Raw genomic sequence first — 18981 nt, forward strand, 5'->3', positions numbered from 1 at the left:
TTTTCAAAATTATATCCAGCGTGGCAGACCCAGGTTTTCAATCAAACGATGACGTGAAGCTATTTAAATTCAAGGCAAAAACAGAATTAAAAATGAGAAGAGATAGAAAAATGTCAATGAGGACTGAGAGCCCAGTTTATATAAATAATGAGAGTATTAAACGGTTCAGGAAATAGTTTGACTTGTTTACCTGCTAATAAATAATGCAATAGATGTCCACACTCACTGTGGTTGTATGTTATATTCATATTTATTGTAGAGATCATGCATATCTTACTCGTTAAATAGGCTTTACTATGTAAATACAAATTAAATATATAAAAAGTGCTAGTAAATATATTTTTGATTAGTATCTGTCAATGTACTCCTTTTATTTTACAGGCAGTTCTTTGGCACAAGACAGGGGAAGGCTGCAGGCCAGGATTGAAATGTTGACTTCTGAGGTTGAATCTCTAAAAAAACAAAATGAACAAGACATGAATACTTTGAAAATAAAAACAAAGATAGTGGATGATCAAACAGAAACTATTAGAAAACTTAAGGAAGTAAGTTTCTCATTCTGATATCCTTGTAAAGCAGTCAGCACAAAATTCAACTCGAGAGTTTTTGATTCCATGGTTGCATTTTGCCTGAAGTGCGCATACACACTTCTGCTTCAAGCCATGCAGAAGGGCGTTAACATGTAGGGAATTACTTGCTGGCACACCTGTGCAGCTACCCAAAAGCTCATGCAACAAAAATTAAAGACCCCATGTATGTAAACAATTCAGCCATGCACTACAAATAAATATACAGGGTATGTTACTCTCAGCACGACACCATGTTTGCCCAGGCATTCAGGAAGCAATTTGCAACTTGAACCTAAGCAACAAACAGTGGTTGGAATTTGATGCCCTCCACGGAGGTGGATCCAAGGCAGGGGGGTGTTTGCTTGGACTAGCGATACAGGTGGGTCTCTCTTTCCTCCTCCTCCTCCTCTCTCTCTCTCTCTCTCTCCCCTCCTTCTCCTCCTCCTCCTCCTCTTTCACCCACCCTCCCCCCAATTAAGTCTGGGGCAGGAAGGCTTGCAGGTGGTCTTCCTGCTTGCTGCCAAGTCAGCAATTGATGCTCACTTAAGGGCCTTATCCCACTACCACTGATATTCAACCAGTGATGGAAAGGAGACTATCCGTGTGAGATGAGGTGATAATGACTGTTCTGAAGGCATGATACGATGGAGTATGTCATTAAGGAGCCCAAGCAAAACTGAGTAAATGGGAATTGGAAAAAAAACTCTGCTGTTTGCAGTTATATCTGGCACAAAGAAGGATGATTAGGGTGGTTGAAGGTCAATCACTTAAGCTCCAGGACATCATTGCAGGAGTTCCTTGGGGCAGTGTCCTAAATCCAACCATCTTTAGTTGCTTCACTAATGACCTCCCTTGCATCATAAGGTCAGAAGTGGGGATGTTTGCAGATAACTACACCATTTCCAAAGCAGTTCATGTCCAAATGCAGCAAGACTTGAACAATATCTAGGTTTGGGCTGACAAATAGCAAATAACCTTTGTGCCACAAGTGCCAAGCAATGACCATCTCCAACAAGAGAGGATCAACTATCGTCCCTTGACACTCAATGGCATTATCACCACTGAATCCCTCACTACCAACATCCCAGGGATTACTATTGAACTGAACTAGCCATATAAATACTGTGGCCACCAGATCAGGTCAAAGGCCAGGAATCCTGCAGGGAGTGACTCACCTCCTGATACCGCAAAGTTTGTCCATCTACAAGTTACAAGTCAGGAGTGTGATAAAGTATTCTCTGTTTGCTTGCACATGTTAAGTTCTAATGACACTCAAGAAGTTCGACACCATCCAGGACAAAGCTGCCTTTGACCTCAGGTGGAATTTTCCGATTTTGGGGCGAACAAGGCCAGAAAATTCCATCTGCTACGCCTGTTCGAGAGACCCAGCATTAGGAAGGGAAAGCCAGCTGAGAGCCACGCCACTGCTCTTTCCTTCACCCCCACCTTCCTCTTTCTCAATCCTCTTCCTCTCCAGTGACTCCTTCCCTGTGACATCCCTCCTCCCTTTACTTGTCTCTTTTTCTGGATCCAGATGAATCCTAGTGATGGTCCAAGTGGATGACTGGTATAGCCATTGTTGCTGGTCTCTAATTGTCTAGCAACTTTCAGAGGCTGGGTTTCCACCTCCTGGCAGAAGTGCAGAAATTAGATATCTTCTGTAGAACAGGGAGTTCAGGATTCCCGTTGCCAAATAGAGGCTTAATTCCCTCAGATGGAGTCAGCAGGCGTGGTACCAGATTCCCTCCAGGCTGGAGGATGCAATATATTTGTAATATCTCCCAATTTGCCACCCACTGTTGCAGAAGGGAGGCCACTGAGATTCTGTATACTTCATACATTTTATTCTCTGTTGTGAGAGAGAAGTGGACATAACAAGAATGTGGCTTCACATGAATTACAGGTTTTTGCATGGTGTCATTGACTGAACATGTGTTGTTTTGCGGGTGTGCAAATCAGTTTTGAAATATGCCACATCTGAAAGGCATTCAGCTCCCTCAACTCAATGATGTTATGGAATCACATGCAAGGGTGTTGAGATGTGAAGGCTGGAAGGCTTAACAGCTTCTAAAACAACTGAGGCAATATCCTAAAGAACTGAGGCAGTTCTAATCAGCTCACCTTTGTACCCACCCACCTCCTAAGATCTGCTTCTGAGGTCAACAGGCCTAACTCCATCCTGCTCCCACCTACCCAGAACAAATATTGGGTGTGAGGCTGCTTTTTAAACCAAGGGAATGGTCCCCTACTGGAGCTACCCACCTCGGTAGCAAACATCTGGCCCTAAGACGGGCTGTAAGGAGATTCACTCTGACCAGATAAGGATCTGGATGGAGGAGAGAACATAATAGATTGGATATCGCTGCCTCATTTCTGTAGTCCGTTGAACTAAGCCGTATTTTGGATGCACTTGGCGATTGGGTACAAATTGCACTAGTTTTTCAAAGTGAAGTTATTGTTCAAGTTTCCATTCAACCCACTTGCACAATTGGGTCTCATTGAAGGCCTGCAACCAAGCACAGTGAGTAGGAACTTCCATGGTGGTTAATTCCATCTGGGACACAGCTAATTTTGTGGGTGGATGCATGCTTTCAGCTTGTAACTTGAGCTGCACTGGACATAATTTGCACTTGAAACGCCTCAGATCTTCTGTGCTGATTTGATTGATTTTGAGCCAACTACCCTAGAAAAACCAGGGCAAAAGCTCAGCCTCAACAATTCTGCATTTTTTTCCCTTTTCTAATATTTCACATTAAGGCATCAAATAATTAGTTTGTCTTGCGGCAAGGCAATGATAAACGCCTATGTTTTTGATCAAAATAGCAACTTTAAATTACAGACACTATAACCTTTCCATTCAATGATGATAAACAATATAAAACAATGTCCATAAATTACGTTATTTATTTGGGGAAGTTCTAATGAATCATTGTTTTGAGTTTAATCATTTATTGTGTACAATCTCTCAGGATAATCGAGCTTAATAACAGAGACACAAGAACAAAAAATGCAGGAAAATTCCAGCACTTTCTGTTCTTATTTCTGATTTCAGCATCCACAGTAATTTGTCTTTAGCCTATTAACACAGAGATATTAGTGCTTTGCCTATCTCCTGAATAGACACTAAAACACATGAAAAAATATACTATTTGCCTCTGCAGGGTTTGCAAGAGAGGGATGAACAGATTCGGAAAGTCCGGGAGGAAAACCTACAAGATAAAAGAAGCTTCCATGAGCAATTAGATGATGAAGCTGCTGTATCGCAAGATCTCAGAGAAAAAGTTGAGAGACTTTCAGAGCGCAAAGAAGAATTAAAGCAGCAACTTGAAGAAAAAGAAGCTGAACTGGAGGAAACAAAAACAGCCTTTAGGTAAATGCTAAATATTAGTACAGTTCCCACAAAACCAAATTCCCAGTTGACTAATATTGCAATACTCTATTTCAGTTTCCTATGTTAATTAGTCTCACTGTGGTCAATGATATTGGATCAATTACAGTAGATTTCAGATCCTCTCAAAGGAAGGATTTTTTTAACGTAAAATTTTATTTCTAATACCGCCCTTCCAGACACCTCCCATATTTGCCTTCTTTAATTCACGGCAATGCACTTCATTGATGGACATGTACATTATCTGCAGAAGAATTGAAGATGGCAAAAATTCCATTCACTAACTGGTCCTTCCCAAGTTAGTTTAGCTCAGTTGGTTGGACAGCTGGTTAGTGATGCAGAGTAATGGCAACAGTGCAGGTTCAATTCCTGTACCATAAGAACTAGGAGCAGGACTAGGCCATCTGCTCCACCAATCAATAAGATCATGGCTGATCTTTTTGTGGACTCAGCTCCACTTATCTGCCTGCTCACCATAACCCTTAATTCCTTTACTGTTCAAAAATGTATCGAACCTTGCCTTAAAATCAATGAGATAGCCTCAACTGCTTCACTGGGCAGGGAATTCCTCAGATTCACAACCCTTTGTGTGAAGAAGTCCCACCTCAACTCAGTCCTAAATCTGCTTCCCCCTTTTTTGAGGCTATGCCCCCTAGTTCTAGTTTCATCCACATGGAAACAACTTCCCTGCTTCTATCTTAGCTGTTCCGTTCGTAATCTTATATGTTTCTGTAAGATCCCCCTCATTCTTCTGAATTCCAATGAGTATCGCCCCAGTGTACTCAATCTCTCTTCCTAAGCCAATCTTCTCAACTCCAGAATCAACCTAGTGAATCTCCTCTGCACCCCTTCCAGTGCCAGTGTATCCTTTCTCAAGTAAGGAGATCAAAACTGTACACAGTTCTTGAGGTGTGGCCTCATCAGCACCTTATACAACTGCAACATAACCTCGCTGTCTTTCAACTCCATCCCATACCTTCCTGTCAGTCCCTCCAAACAGTTTGATACCCCTGGATATTCAACTCCCAGTCTTGACCATCCTGCAATTATGTCTCTGTAATGGCCACCAAATCATACTTGTTTGCAATGATTTGTGCTGTCAACTCATTTACCTTGTTTTGAATAAGAACATAAGAAATAGGAGCAGGAGGAGGCCATCTAGCCCTTCAAGCCTGTCCCGCCATTCAACAAGATCATGGCTGATCTGAAGTGGATCAGTTCCACTTTCCCACTTTCTCCCCATAACCCTTAATTCTATCAGAAACCTATCTACCCGTGACTTAAATATATTCAGCGAGGTAGCCTCCACCACTTCAATGGGCAGAGAATTCCAGAGACTCTCCACCCTTTGAGTGAAGAAGTTCCTCCTCAACTCTGATCTAAACTGCTCCCCCCCCCACTTATTTTGAGGCTGTGCCCCCTAGTTCTGCTATCCTTTCAAAACGGGAAGAATCTCTCTACCTCTACCCTATCTATCCCCTTCATTATCTTATATGTCTCTATAAGATCCCCCCTCAGCCTTCTAAACTCCAACAAATACAGACCCAGGCTATTCAATCTCTCCTCATAGGCTAACCCCCTCATCTCCGGTATCAGACTAGTGAACCTTCTCTGCACTCCCTCCAAGGCCAATATATCCTTCCGCAAATGCGGTGACCAAAACTGCACACAGTACTCCAGTTGCGGCCTCACCAGTACCCAGTACAGTTGCAGCAAGACCTCCTTACTTTTATATTCTATCCCCCTCGCTATAAAGGCCAACATTCCATTCGCCTTCTTGATCACCTGACTGGGTTTTTGCGATTCATGCACAAGGACCCCCAGGTTCTTCTGCAGCATGCTGCAGCTTTTTGCCTTTTAAATAATAATCCCTCCTACTATTATTTCTACCAAAGTGGATAACCTCACATTTGCTAACATTATATTCCATCTGCCAGGTCCTCGCCCACGCACTCAGCCTATCCAGATCTCCCTGCAGACTTTCCGCACCTTCCACGCAATTTGCTTTTCCACTCATCTTTGTGTCATCAGCAAATTTCGTTACCCTACACTTAGCCTCCTCCTCCAGATCATCTATGAAAATGGTAACAGTAAATGGTAAATCTATGTGAATGCCACAATAGTTTTTGTACCTTCTTTTTGAATTCTAACACTTCCATTAATAACATCTTCTGAGTTCTTCCTTTTAACTTTTTTCCTGATTTTTGATGTAGCTGGAACCTTCTCCCACATTTTTTTCTTTCTTCCTCCTTCTTGAACTCCTTACATAGGTTCCCACCGCCCTGGCATATTAGTTTAAACCCTCCCCAATCGCTCTAGCAAACACTGCCCCTAAGACATCAGTCCCAGTCCTGCCAAGGTGTAACCCGTCCAATTTGTACAGGTCCCACTCCCCCAGAACCAGTCCCAATGCCCCAGGAATCTGAAACCCTCCCCCTGATACCATCTCTTCAGCCATGTATTTTTCTGATATATCCTCTCATTTCTACTCTGACTAGCATGTGGCACCAGTAGTAATCCTGAGATCCGATTTCTTAACTTTTTTCCTAGCTCCCTGTATCCTGTCTTTAAGACCTCATCCTTTTTTTTTTACCTATGTCATTTGTACCGAAGTGTACTACGACTACTGGCTGCTCGCCCACCCCTTTCAGAATGTCCTGCAGCCACTCCAAGATATCCTTGACCCTAGCACCAGGGAGGCAACATACCATCCTGGAGTCTCATTTGCAGCCACAGAAAAGCCTGTCTAATACCCTTACAATTGAATCCCCTATAACTATTGCACTAGAACACTTTTTACCCTTCCCCTCTGCAGCAGAACCAACTGTGGTGCAACGAATTTAGCTGCTGCTACTTTCCCTAGAGAGGTCATTCCCCTCAACAGTATCCAAACAGTATATCTGTTTTGCAGAGGAATGGTCACAGGAGATTCGTGCACTACCTGCCTATCTCTTTTGCTCTGTCTGCTAGTCACCCATTCTCTTCCTGCCTGCGGAGTCTGAGCCTGTGGTGTGACCACTTGTCTAAACGTGCTATCCACAATTCTCTCTGACTCACAGATGCTCCATAGCGTCTCCAGCCGGTGCTTCCAGGAGCTGTAGCTGGAGACACTACCCGCACATATGCTGACCCGGAGGACTGGAACTGTCCTCAGCCTGCCACATGGAGCAAGAGGAGCAAACCACAGCTTGGAGCTCTCCTGTCATGTCTTACCCCTTTAAATTAAACTTTTGAAAGATGTTTTGTTTCAGATGAATACATTTCTCTAGGGCCCTTCTTGCCTGTTCCTTGTTACTACCAAGTATAACCTTTTCAAACTATAAACCACAGAAACTGCATAGAAACACTATAGTAGTGAACAATAACTACAACGCCAAGAGCAAAAAGAAAAAATAACACTTACCAATCAACACTCTCACTTGTAGCTTCTGCTGCTTGTTTTGCCTAACTCCCTGTGTTCATCCAACTCCAAAAGCACTCCTGTCAGTCAGGCAGCAGTCACTGGCTGAGGTTATTCATGGCCTTCTCAGCCTTGACACTCACCTGAGGTGTCGTGATCCTCAGGTTACATTGCCACCAGTCACCAACTAGAGCAGCCTATGGTCACCTGGGACTATAGTGATTTTACCTTTCCTAAGTTCCTCTGTTTCTAATCATTCATTTCTTTATCCATATTAGTTTAAATCCTCCCCAGTCGCTCTAGCAAACACTCCCCCTAAGACATCAGTCCCAGTCCTCGCCCTGGAAAGATAAGGTGTCCCAAAAATTTGAGCAACAGTTGAAGCTAGCCATTTCACACTGCTACTGTGCAGTAGCAACACAAATGGTGTTCTGAACTAACAGGATGATGTTTAGCCTACCACACAATAAGTAATATAGTTATGAATTTCAGTACCATTGTGATGCCAGATATGTAGGCCTTATGTCTCAAAACTGGTGGATCATATCAAACAGCAGATTCCTTTGGTTGTTCACAGTAGGCAAAGTATTGCTGGTACACAACCGCTCTGTGCTTGCAAAACTCAAAACATAGTGTACAATGTTAGATGTGATTCTGCAATTTGATAGCACTTACAAAACAATCCTGATTGTGCTAAGAATTATATTAATCAATTCAAGATTATCAGTTGGGCTCACAGTATGGCTGACTTACACATGCTAGAAACAGAAAGAATCTGCCTTTTTCAATTAAACAAAAGATTGAGAAACAGCCATTCCATGGTTCATTCCTCATTGCAATTCCTCAACCAGTCAGAGTTGACTGGTTTGAATTTAAACACAGGTTTGGCAGTGAACTGCTCCCTGGTACATTCCTCATTGTAATTCCTCTACCATTCACAGCCAACTTGCCAACGAATTAGCACCCTCTCTCATGCAGCATTAATTGTTGTTTTCTTTTGAGATTTGATATTCTTGCAGTTTTGACTTGATGAGGGCAAGACGAAAAGCTTTGACAATATGTGTCTTTATGCAGCATTGCTACTTGATGTACCTCAGGGAGAATTCTTCTAGTTACTCCTTTTCTAAGGAAGAAAAGCCAAAGTTGATGCAGAATTTTCCCATCACTCAAGACTAGGAGCTCTACTGTGCCTCATCATCAGAGCTTGAATAGCAGAAGGAAATCTAGACATCTAGGAAATCTAAATCTAGAAGGAAAACAGCTGAAGTTGAGGTCTGACCAGTTTGGGTTTACAAAACATTTTCCAAGTTGAACACCACCATTTGGGTTGAATTTGCCAAGTCATTTTCCTCCTCCTTTTAGTTTCTCTTATTTTACTTGAGATTGCCACAATCCTGGTTAATTACTCTTCATCATCCTCTGTTTGTCACCCTTTCCTCTTCTAATCCTGCTGTGTATAATTCTCTCGACATCGCAAGTTGCCATTGATTCTTTGACCATCCCTGTCTTCTTCTTTGATAGTCCCATCTCCAGAACTCACTTTACCACCTTTTCTCTCCCTCTCAGTGAAGATGACCATAATGTTTCAATTTTTTCTCAGCTACTATCTTTACTCTGAAAATCTTCACTGATCCCTGATGTACTGCTTCCTGATTTTGTCATTTCTCATCACTCCACATATTCACCACAGCATCCACACCTCATGATATGTTTCCATTACATAACATTCCATTGCCCTTCTTCCAATTATTCCAATCAGAATAAATATGTTGCTTAATTTCTATTAATGTAGTTTCACTTTCTGTCACAACAGGTCAGATATTTCACTGCCTCTTCCTGTCAGGCTACCAATATGTAGACTTGCTATTTTGAGTTTGATCACCTTTTCACTCCCCCATCTGGCTTCCTCCTTTAGCCATCTTACTGGTGACCCTTGTCCATTTTTCACTGGGATTGAGCAGACGGTGTGCGTTGTTTGCAGGATAAGCCCCAAGATGGGTGCCATTTCCATTCATGTTAATCATCTATAGGATTAGGTGGGCACCTTTGCTGCCAGATAACGTTTACGCCGATCTAACCCTCTCCATTTATCCAGGCTTGGCCCTGGCACCTATGTATGCTGACTCGCCTGCACTGTGTATGGATTGAATTTGTTAAGCTGTTTGTTTGTAAAATGCAGTTCATAAATGTATCATAGCTTTGCCAATTTGATGCTTATTGTTGAATATGATGAAAATCTCAACCAAAAATTAAGAGGAAATTTGCTTGAATTCAACTGTTTTTCTGAATAAGTAATGCTCAGTTTCATTCTTTGTGGATTGGGTTGCACTGTATTACACTATGGCAAAACTATACATTATTGAATGTGATGCAAAATAATGAAAACGATGTCCATTCGTATAAAATTTTATTAATCTGAAGGTATCCTTAAAAAGGACGGTTGAACCATTGTGTAGGTTATTTCATTACATTTCAGTTTATATCCTATAAAATTGCTAGTTTCGTTTCTGCTTCATATCTCATTTTATGGAAAATAAATATTAGCTGCCTTAGTCGGTAAATCCTGGTCTGTATTTAATAACAGTAAGTCCCAAGTGACTGAGATAGTGCAGTGGGAGTCAGCATTTAATTCAGTAAGCACATTGCTGCAAGTAGGATAATTGTTAATTATTGACGTGCATACTTCTGCTGAAGGCAGCTTATTGAAAGACACAGTCTCTGGATCAAAGGTGACATGGTTTGTTTATCAGAATTGCTATGAACCCATAAATAGAAACAGCCTGATTAAAAACCCTGCAGCTATTTTGGATCTAGAATCGCAGAATGATTATACCACCGAAGGAAGCCAAGCAACCAATTATGTCCATGTTGGCTCTCAGCAAGAGCAACTCAGCTCATCCCACCCCATCCCACCTCCACCCCCACCTTTCCCTGAAACTTTTTTCCCTTCAATCATCCAATTCCCTTTTGAAAGCCTTAATATTATCTGCCCTTACCACACTTTTGGATAGTGTATTCTGGATCTTAACCGATCTCTGAGTAAAAAGATTCTCCTCGTATCGCTGTGGTTCTTTTGCCAACCACCTTAAATCAGCGTCTTTTGACTCTTTACATCTGTGAGAATGAACAGTTGCTGCCCATCTGCTCTCTCTAAATCCCTCCAGACTTTGATGCTCTTATCAAATCTCCTCTTAACCATTCTTTCCTTAAGGAGAATAACTTCAAAACCCCTTCAATCCAGCCATGTAACTGAAATTAGTCATCCCTGGAATCATCCTCTTAAATATTTTCTGCATCTGAGCTAAAACCTTCATATCCTCCCTAATATCCAATGCCCAGGATTGGAAATAATACTCCAGTTGAGGCTGAATCAGTGTTTTTATAAAGGTTCATCATAACTTTCTTGCTTTTGTAGATGATGCTTCTATTGATAAAGCCCAAGATTCCATATGACTTACTAACCACTTGTGTCCTCATCATACAAATCTAGGTCATTCATATGGAGACAGTGGCACAAAGGTAATGTCACTGGATTAGTAATCCAGACGCTCAGATTAATCCTTTGGGAACATGAGTTCAGATACCTCCATGGCAGCTGGTGGAGTTTAAATTCAATTAATTTTAAAAATCTGGAATTTTGAAGTTAGTCTCAGTAGTAGTGATCATGAAACTGTTGATAATGTGTATTAAAAAAAACATCTGCTTCAGTAATATCCTTGAGAAAAGGAAATCTGTCTACCTGATCTGTCCTACATCGCTGTGGCCCTCCCACCAATCCCTTCCAACTGTCCTTCAATCACAAAAAACAACCGCTCACCAATCTTTTTCCTGTTCACTTGGCCAACTTCATATTTATGCTGCCCTTTCCCTTTTGTTTCAACTTGGGTTTCAACTTTGTGCAACATTTTATCAAATGCCTTTTGGAACTTCATTTGTACCACATCAACTACAATATCCCCATCAGTCATCTCTGTTTCCTCGTCATGAAAACTCAAATCAGGCTAATTCAACTCTAATTGCCTTTAACAAATCCTTGCTGGCTCTCCCTATGTAATCCCCACATAAGTACCTTTAATTTTTTTTTCAGATTATCACTTCTAAAATATTCCCCATGACCAAGTTGACTGACTGGCTTGTAGTTGCTGGGCTTACTCTTACACTCTTTTATGGGCATCTTAAGATCAACCATGATCTTCTTGAATGGCAGAGCAGGTCTGAGGACCAAATGGTTTCCTTCCCCTGTTTCTTAAATTCTTACATGTAATACTTGCAATTCTGCAATCTGTGGTACCATATCCGTATATAAGGAGTGAAATATTATGACCAGTACCTGCAATTTCTACCTTTACTTCCTTTAGTATCCTCAGCTGCATCCCATCCAGTCCTGGTGACTTATCAACTTGAAGAACAGCCAATTCTGAAAAAATTTGTTCTTAATTAGCTACCAACACTTACCATTCAGAGCTCTTTTTATGTCTTTAAAATTGTTTTTCTTTCTTACAGTACTGTCAATAAGAAGTGGCAGGATAAAGCAGAAATACTGACGATGCTGGAAACACAGGTTAAACAGATGAAAGAAACCTTTGATACCAAGGAGAAAAAACTTGTTGCAGAAAGAGACAAGGCTTTGCAAGCTCAGAAGTAAGTTTTGGCACCTATTAAACATTTTATAAGTCTAGTTATTGTATTTGTGATTCCACTAATGTTATGCATCATACAGAAGAAGCTGTAAATAGTTGATCACCAGTCTTTTAACCAGCATATTCTTGAACTTGTACTCTATAGCCCTGCTTATGTGACCCAAAACTTACTTTTCCATTGCACCTGCTATGCTACTTATGACTCGGCAGCAAAGCTTGCTCTTCAATTACTCATAGATTATGAGGGCCGAAGGGCCTGTACTGCGCTGTAATGTTCTATGTTCTATATTTTCCTTAACTCACTTAAATTAGCAATTTAGTTTTTTGTAATCCTTTGTTGTTTGTAACAGATAATATTTCTATTCAATAACTGATTCTTCTGTCAACTGTTGAGTTTCTGAATCTTTATACCGCTTTGCCCCCACGTTTTAACTCAACAGGGAACTTCATGCATCAGCTCTGATACCTGTTCCTAACATTTCTTAATGATCTTGATTGAAAGAACACAAACCCAGAATTATAACAATTGTGTAATCAGGTTTTTTCCTTTCTTTAGAGCACTGTCACAATATTTTTGTTTTAAATATAAGCCATTAGTTCTGCAGAGATTCTTTAACTAAACTGATGGAACTAAAACAATATTAGTACAGCTATCCCTCATTTAGCACTCCTAAGTATTCCTAAAAAAAAGTATGCCAAACAAAACTCACTTTCTTAAAGGAAAACATGTAATAAGAGTGGGTATGTTCCTGACTTGCAACTAGTATATTAAAATCCTAATGAGTGCCTTGAACGTCTGGCTCAAAAATCCTCTTGCAGACTCTTAACAACTTAGAGCTAACTCTTTCAACTTACCTCCAGCTTGCCAACTCTCCAGCTTGCTGCTTGCCTCCCATTTGCCACTTTTCTCTGCTGCTCCCATGGCTTTCTTTTCCTGAACCCTAGCTGTGAACAAGACGCAGTGAGCGGGAGGATCAGTCAACAGGGAAAGATAAGGTGGTAAGCCAAAAGTTCGGCATGCAGGAGGGTTGGGGAGGGAAATAGCAAGCAGGAGGGTCAGTGATCATGATGGTCAGAGATGGAAGGGGGTGTGGTGTGGGGGGTGGTGAGGTAGGTGAGGTGGGAGTGGTAGGTAACAGCAGCAAGCAGAAGTTCAGCAAGCAAGAGGGTTTGCAACAGTCAGGAAGCCAGTAATTGCAGAGAAAAAAAATCAAAATAATGTAGATGAAAAGTTTTCAGCAAGCATTGGCAGTGATGTGGGGAAAATGTAAAACAGTGCCACTAGGTGGCCAGGTTGTGCAATTACAAAGTGACAAATTCAACAATTTCCATTTTAAATTTGGATGAAGGAATTTATAATAGAAAACTTTGACCTAAATTTATGCCAAACATTTACACAGCAGGAAGTAAGTTTTATAGACAGGCGGTCGCACAGAGACAAGATTTTTTGGAAGACATGGATAGTGATCAGTATTTTAGAAAGCTTGAAGAGGCGCATCTGCTTTTCCTATCCAAACTGTGCTGTAAAATACCAAAACTAAAATGTTAACAATTTTCTTAACCCACTGCACACTATTTGACAAATTGGGCAAGCCTTCAACAATTTAACCAAAATATAAAATCTATTTTATAGCCAATTAGAATTCCTTATCTAGTCTTATCCTTATCTATTAGTTGGGCTGAAGGGCCTGTTTCCATGCTGTATATCTCCATGACTCTAGTCTCTAATTTTAATTTACAGATTAATTTAAACCTATTTAAAGAACAATATCTTGCTTCCTTTTTCACTAAGAGAACAATTGTGAGCATTTTGTTTCACAATTCAATTCATTGTTACAGTATTGTGTTCTTTTTGTATATCTTCATAAGTTGAATTCTCAAGGTAACATCTGTTTCCTTACAGTTTCAAAGGCTCTATGAATGTTTGCGGTCCAGTTTTGTCTGTTAGCATAACTTGTTCTTGTCAAATTTCTGTAGACTGTGTAAAACAGCAAAAAGATTTTTCATTTTATTCGCGTTTTAATATTGGTAGACAAGCATTTTTTCGTTTCACATTGTGCACAGAACATGTTGGTGTCTGTTCAAAATCACTTAGGGCTGCAGCAGAGAAACTTCATTCCATGGACAATGCATTCAGGCACCAGCTTGAGACAATGCAGGCATCTCACCAGGCCCAACTTCTGCAATTGACCAATGAAAAGCAAAAGGAAATTGAGACAGCAAAAGAAAAGGTAACACTTTCTCTTAGTACGCTGAACAAATGATTTTATATAGCTCTTAATCACATCTCTGCAATATTCCAAAGTGTTTTGCAGTAAAAGGATTACCAACAGTTTTAATCTAAATTAATACATCAGCCAGCATATGCACAACAAGGTCATTAGCTGGGATAAAGGCAAAATACTGCAGATAAAATAGAAAGTGTTGGAACATGTCAGCAAGTCTGACAGCATCTCTGCAGAGAGTTCGGAGCCACATTTTGAGTCAGGATGACTCTTCGTCAGAGCTGAAGACAAGGAAAATCGGACAAGATTAGTGCTGTTAGGGAGGAGTTCCCTTACCCAGCGACAGTGAATGAAGGTCATTATATATTTCCAAGTAAGGATGGTGAGAGTCTTGGAAGGGAGCTTCCAGGTGGTGGTGTTCCCATGTGTCGTTGCCCTTGACCATCTGGATGGTGTTTGGAAGGTGCCATCACAGGACCCTTGATGAATTTCTGCATGCATCTTGTAGATGCTGCTGCTGTGTGTCAGTGGTGGAGGGAATGAATATTTGTGGATTGTGTCGAGCTTGTTGAGTGTTGTTGGAGCTACACTCATCCAGGAAAGAGGAGAGTTATTAGATTACATTCCTGACTTGTGCCTTGTAGATGGTGGACAAGCTTTGGGGAGTCAGAAGGTAAGTTACTCACTGCAGGTTTCTTAGCCCCTGACTTAGGTTATCATAAATTATAACTACTTTTCACCAATGTACTTCCAATTGCACCTACACAGCTTCATTCCCTGAAACTAAATCCAGAACTATATCCTGCACTGCAACCTCCCCTTCATCTATCTTGCTTGGCTGTTAAGTACTGTCTTAAAGTTCTCCTGAATGCATTTTAACAATTTTGCTCCCTCTTTGTCTTTCACACTAATTCTATCTCACTTAATATTAGGGTAGTTGAACCCCCACCCCCCCTATTTCTACCCTATTGTTTTTGCACTTCACGTAAATTTGCACAGACATTTTCTCTTCTATCACCCTCTGATCACTTGGGGCTCAATAGTACACTCCTAGTGTTATGACTGCCCCCTTGTTTTTCACTTCAAACCATGCAGTGTCATAACCTCTCTCCTCAATTTGTCCCATGTTTCTTTGCTGGTTTGTTTCCTTTTCTCTCTTGTTGCCTTCACTTTGTGTTCGGGCAACAAGCTATCCTACCACTCACACCTTCTCTAGACACATCTTTTGTTTCTTTACTTATCCCATTACCACTTCTTTTGGCCTTTAATCTTTTGTGCCCTCCACTTTATCACTGACCTTTGCTTTTGCTCTTCTTCGCCCAATGTCACCGCCACTCCATCACTTGTTCAAAACCTATCACAATTCTAATTTCTCCCAGTTCTGATAGAAGTTCACAATCCTGAAATGTGAGCATAGTTTCTGTTTCCATAGCTGCTGCTTGACTTGCCGAGTATTATCAGTATTTTCCATTTTTATTATAGTATCATTTAAAATAATTTGTACATTTTGCGAGCAGGCAAATCTTTTTTGAACTCCCTGTTCATTTATAGTTAGGCTGCAATTCTGTTATGTAAGCAATAACAAATAACATGGTAAGTGTTCTTTTCTGTCGTATCATTTTAGAGTTATAGGGGTTTACAGCCTGGAAACAGACCCTTCAGCCCAACTTATCTATGCCACTCTTTTTTAAAACCCCTAAGCTAGTCCCAATTACCTGCATTTGGCCCATATCCCTCTATACCCATCTTACCTATGTAACTGTCTAAATGCTTTTTAAAAGACAAAATTGTACCCGTCTCTACTACTACCTCTGGCAGCTTGTTTCAGATACTCACCACCCTCTACATGAAAAAATAGCCGCTCTGAACCCTTTCATATCTCTCCCCTCTCACCTTTAAACCTATGCCCTCGAGTTTTAGATTCCCCTACCTTTGGGAAAAGATATTGACATCTATGCCCCTCATTATTTTATAGACCTCTGTAAGATCACCCTTAGCCTTGTACATTCCAGAGAAAAAAGTCCCAGTCTATCCAGCCTCTCCTTATAACTCAAACTATCAAGTCTCAGTAGCATCCTCGTAAACTTTTCTGCACTCTTTCTAGTTTAATAATATCCTTTCTATAATAGGTGACTAGAACTGTACACAGTATTCCAAGTGTGGCCCTACCAATGTCTTGAACAAATTCAAAAAGATGTCCCAACTCCTGTATTCAATGTTCTGACCAATGAAACCAAGCATGCTGAATGCCTGTCATAACTCAAACCATCAAGTCTCGGTAGCATCCTAGTAAACTTTTCTGCACTCTTTCTAGTTTAATAATATCCTTTCTATAATAGGGTGACCAGAACTGTACACAGTATTCCAAGTGTGGCCTTACCAATGTCTTGTATAATTTCAACAAGACATTCCATCTCCTGTATTCAATGTTCTGACCAATGAAACCAAGCATGCTGAATACCCTTTTCACCACTCTGTCCACCTGTGACTCCACTTTCAAGGAGCTATGAACCTGTACCCCTAGATCTTTTTGCTTTATAACTCTCCCCAACACTCTAATATTGAACCAGAGCAGGCCTTACTCAGTTAATCTACCAAAATGCATCACCTCGCATTTATCTAAATTAAAGTCTGTCTGCCATTCGTTAGCCCACTGGCCCAATTGCTCAAGATCCCGTTGCAATCCTATATAACCTTGTTCACTGTCCACTCTGCCACCAATCCTGGTGTCATCTGCAAACTTACTAACCATGCCTCCTATATTCTCATCCAAATCATTAATATAAATGACAAATAACAGTGGACCAGCACCGATCCCTGAGGCGCACCACTGGTCATAGGTCTCCAGTTTGAAAAACAACCCTCTACAACCACCTTCTGGCTTTTGTCATCAAGCCAATTTTGTATCCATTTAGCTACCTCACCCTGGATCTCATGAGATTTAACCATGTGCAACAACCTAACATGTGGTACCTTGTCAAAGGCCTTGCTAATGTCCATGTAGACAACGTCAGCTGCACTGCCCTCATCTACCTTCTTGATTACCCCTTCAAAAAATTTCAGTCAAGTTTATGAGACATGATTTTCCACTTACAAAGCCATGCTGACTGTCCCTAATCTCTAAATGCCTGTAGATCCTGTCTCTCAAAATACCTTCCAACAACTTATCCACCACAGATTTTGGGTATACTATTTTCAATATGTGACTTGATACTGTACATTTTTCATGTAAACTCACATACCAACCACTTTCAAGATAAAATGTAATCACACATTAAATCCCTTAGGTCTATGAAGTGGAAGAAGAAATGCGTCAGCTTCTCCGAGAGACAGCAAATGGTAAAAAAACCATGGAGGATAAAATACGAAAGCTGACCAATGCTCTCAATGACATCAAACAAGATTTGTGAGAATACAGCAGACACGCATCCAGTACTTACTAAGATTCAAAACTAAATCAGTTTACTTGAATTTAAGTTGGGTGAACAAACTCCTGCTGATAGGAAAATGACGTGCATTTAAATGCCTGGATAGTGGATTTCCTCCTAGCTTTTTACCCAATGTGAGGTGAGGAGGAGTACAGACTGATAGAATCCTAAATCCAATCTTTGATTTGTGCTGGTTATTGTCAGTCAAATGAAGACATCACTGTTACTTCATTGTCTCCAGCTAAGAGGGTAAACCTCTGGGACAAGAGTCCCCAGAGAGGAGGCCTTCCCACTTGTGGTCTTTGCACACGGTGACTCTTGTTTGGAAGGTGCTCATGTCTGGATCTCACTGGACTTGGATTGGATGTCAAACAACAACTGAATAGTATGCAGGCATTATAACAGTCACATTGCTGAAGCACTAGAAGACTATGTAGATATAGCATCACGAATGATGCCTTAGGATAAGAAAAGAGTAAAATTGACAAATCAGTGGAATGGTTTAATTGTTTTGTTTTAATATTATCATGATCATAGTTTCTTCATGTAAAGATGCATATATTTTTAATTTTACTATGTGGTTCTTGTGCTGGTTAGAGCTTTGTTAACCTTGTAACAGCTTCATTTGGCAACAAATAACTTTGCATCCAAATTAAAACTTCTCTACTCACACAATTAGATTTTTGTTTAATGGTAAAAAAAATTAAACCATTCACCCTGTGCTGTCAGACAGTATGGTACTGAATTTTATGGAGCTGAAAGATTTTTGATTCTATCGTGGCGGGGCGGGGGGTAAAATTGATTTGAGTTTTCACTTACATGAGAGAAGGTTTAAGAGGGGGAGGGGAGGAGAAAACAACATTCATTTTATATATGTGCCTTGCTACAGTGTTGCTACATTACATAAACAGTTTGGGGAACATCAACACACAAATCTGTTTTTCCCCCGTCTGTTAATTGAACATTGATAAATGCATTTATAAACACATCGATGAATGTGTTAATCTCTATTTATTTAAAAGGTAATAATTTGTATTTATCTCAATAAAATGTGTTTTTCCATTACTTTTATGTATTATCTATGCGTTCCGTCATCTATATGTGCATAACATAATTTTGAAATGATAAATATTCTAGACATACAAGCTTCACAATTGTAGTTTTTAATTACATTCCATGTAAAGTGAACATCCTGTCATCTAGTTGAAGCAAGTGATTGTGTCATGCCAAGCTAACATGGAGATGCTACAATTTTTATAAAACCTTTTATGCCTGTTCTAAAACATAGGACATGAACAACCTTTAAGATGGCTACCACAGGTCACCTCCTT

At 40.4% G+C, this 18981-nt stretch overlaps 1 protein-coding gene and 1 long non-coding RNA gene across 2 annotated transcripts in view; one reads left to right on the forward strand and one right to left on the reverse strand.

The window, feature by feature from the left end:
* lrrcc1 (leucine rich repeat and coiled-coil centrosomal protein 1) overlaps nt 1–18651 on the forward strand; it is a 151185-nt gene extending 132534 nt beyond the window's left edge. Inside the window, exons 16-20 of the mRNA XM_080194343.1 lie at nt 382–545; nt 3731–3939; nt 11861–11998; nt 14093–14228; nt 17510–18651. Of these exons, the coding sequence (XP_080050469.1) occupies nt 382–545; nt 3731–3939; nt 11861–11998; nt 14093–14228; nt 17510–17632 (770 nt within the window). The 3' untranslated portion in view covers nt 17633–18651. The remainder of the gene's footprint in view (nt 1–381; nt 546–3730; nt 3940–11860; nt 11999–14092; nt 14229–17509) is intronic.
* LOC145346715 (uncharacterized) lies at nt 227–13085 on the reverse strand. Its single transcript, XR_013887729.1, has 2 exons — nt 12853–13085; nt 227–452 (listed from the first exon to the last, which is right to left on the reverse strand). It is a non-coding gene; the product is annotated as an uncharacterized LOC145346715 (long non-coding RNA).
* Nucleotides 18652–18981: the final 330 nt, after the last annotated feature.

Source organism: Carcharhinus amblyrhynchos, chromosome 8 (assembly GCF_965287045.1).
Source record: "Carcharhinus amblyrhynchos chromosome 8, sCarAmb.v2.hapA, whole genome shotgun sequence".
Taxonomy (NCBI): Eukaryota; Metazoa; Chordata; class Chondrichthyes; order Carcharhiniformes; family Carcharhinidae; genus Carcharhinus; species Carcharhinus amblyrhynchos.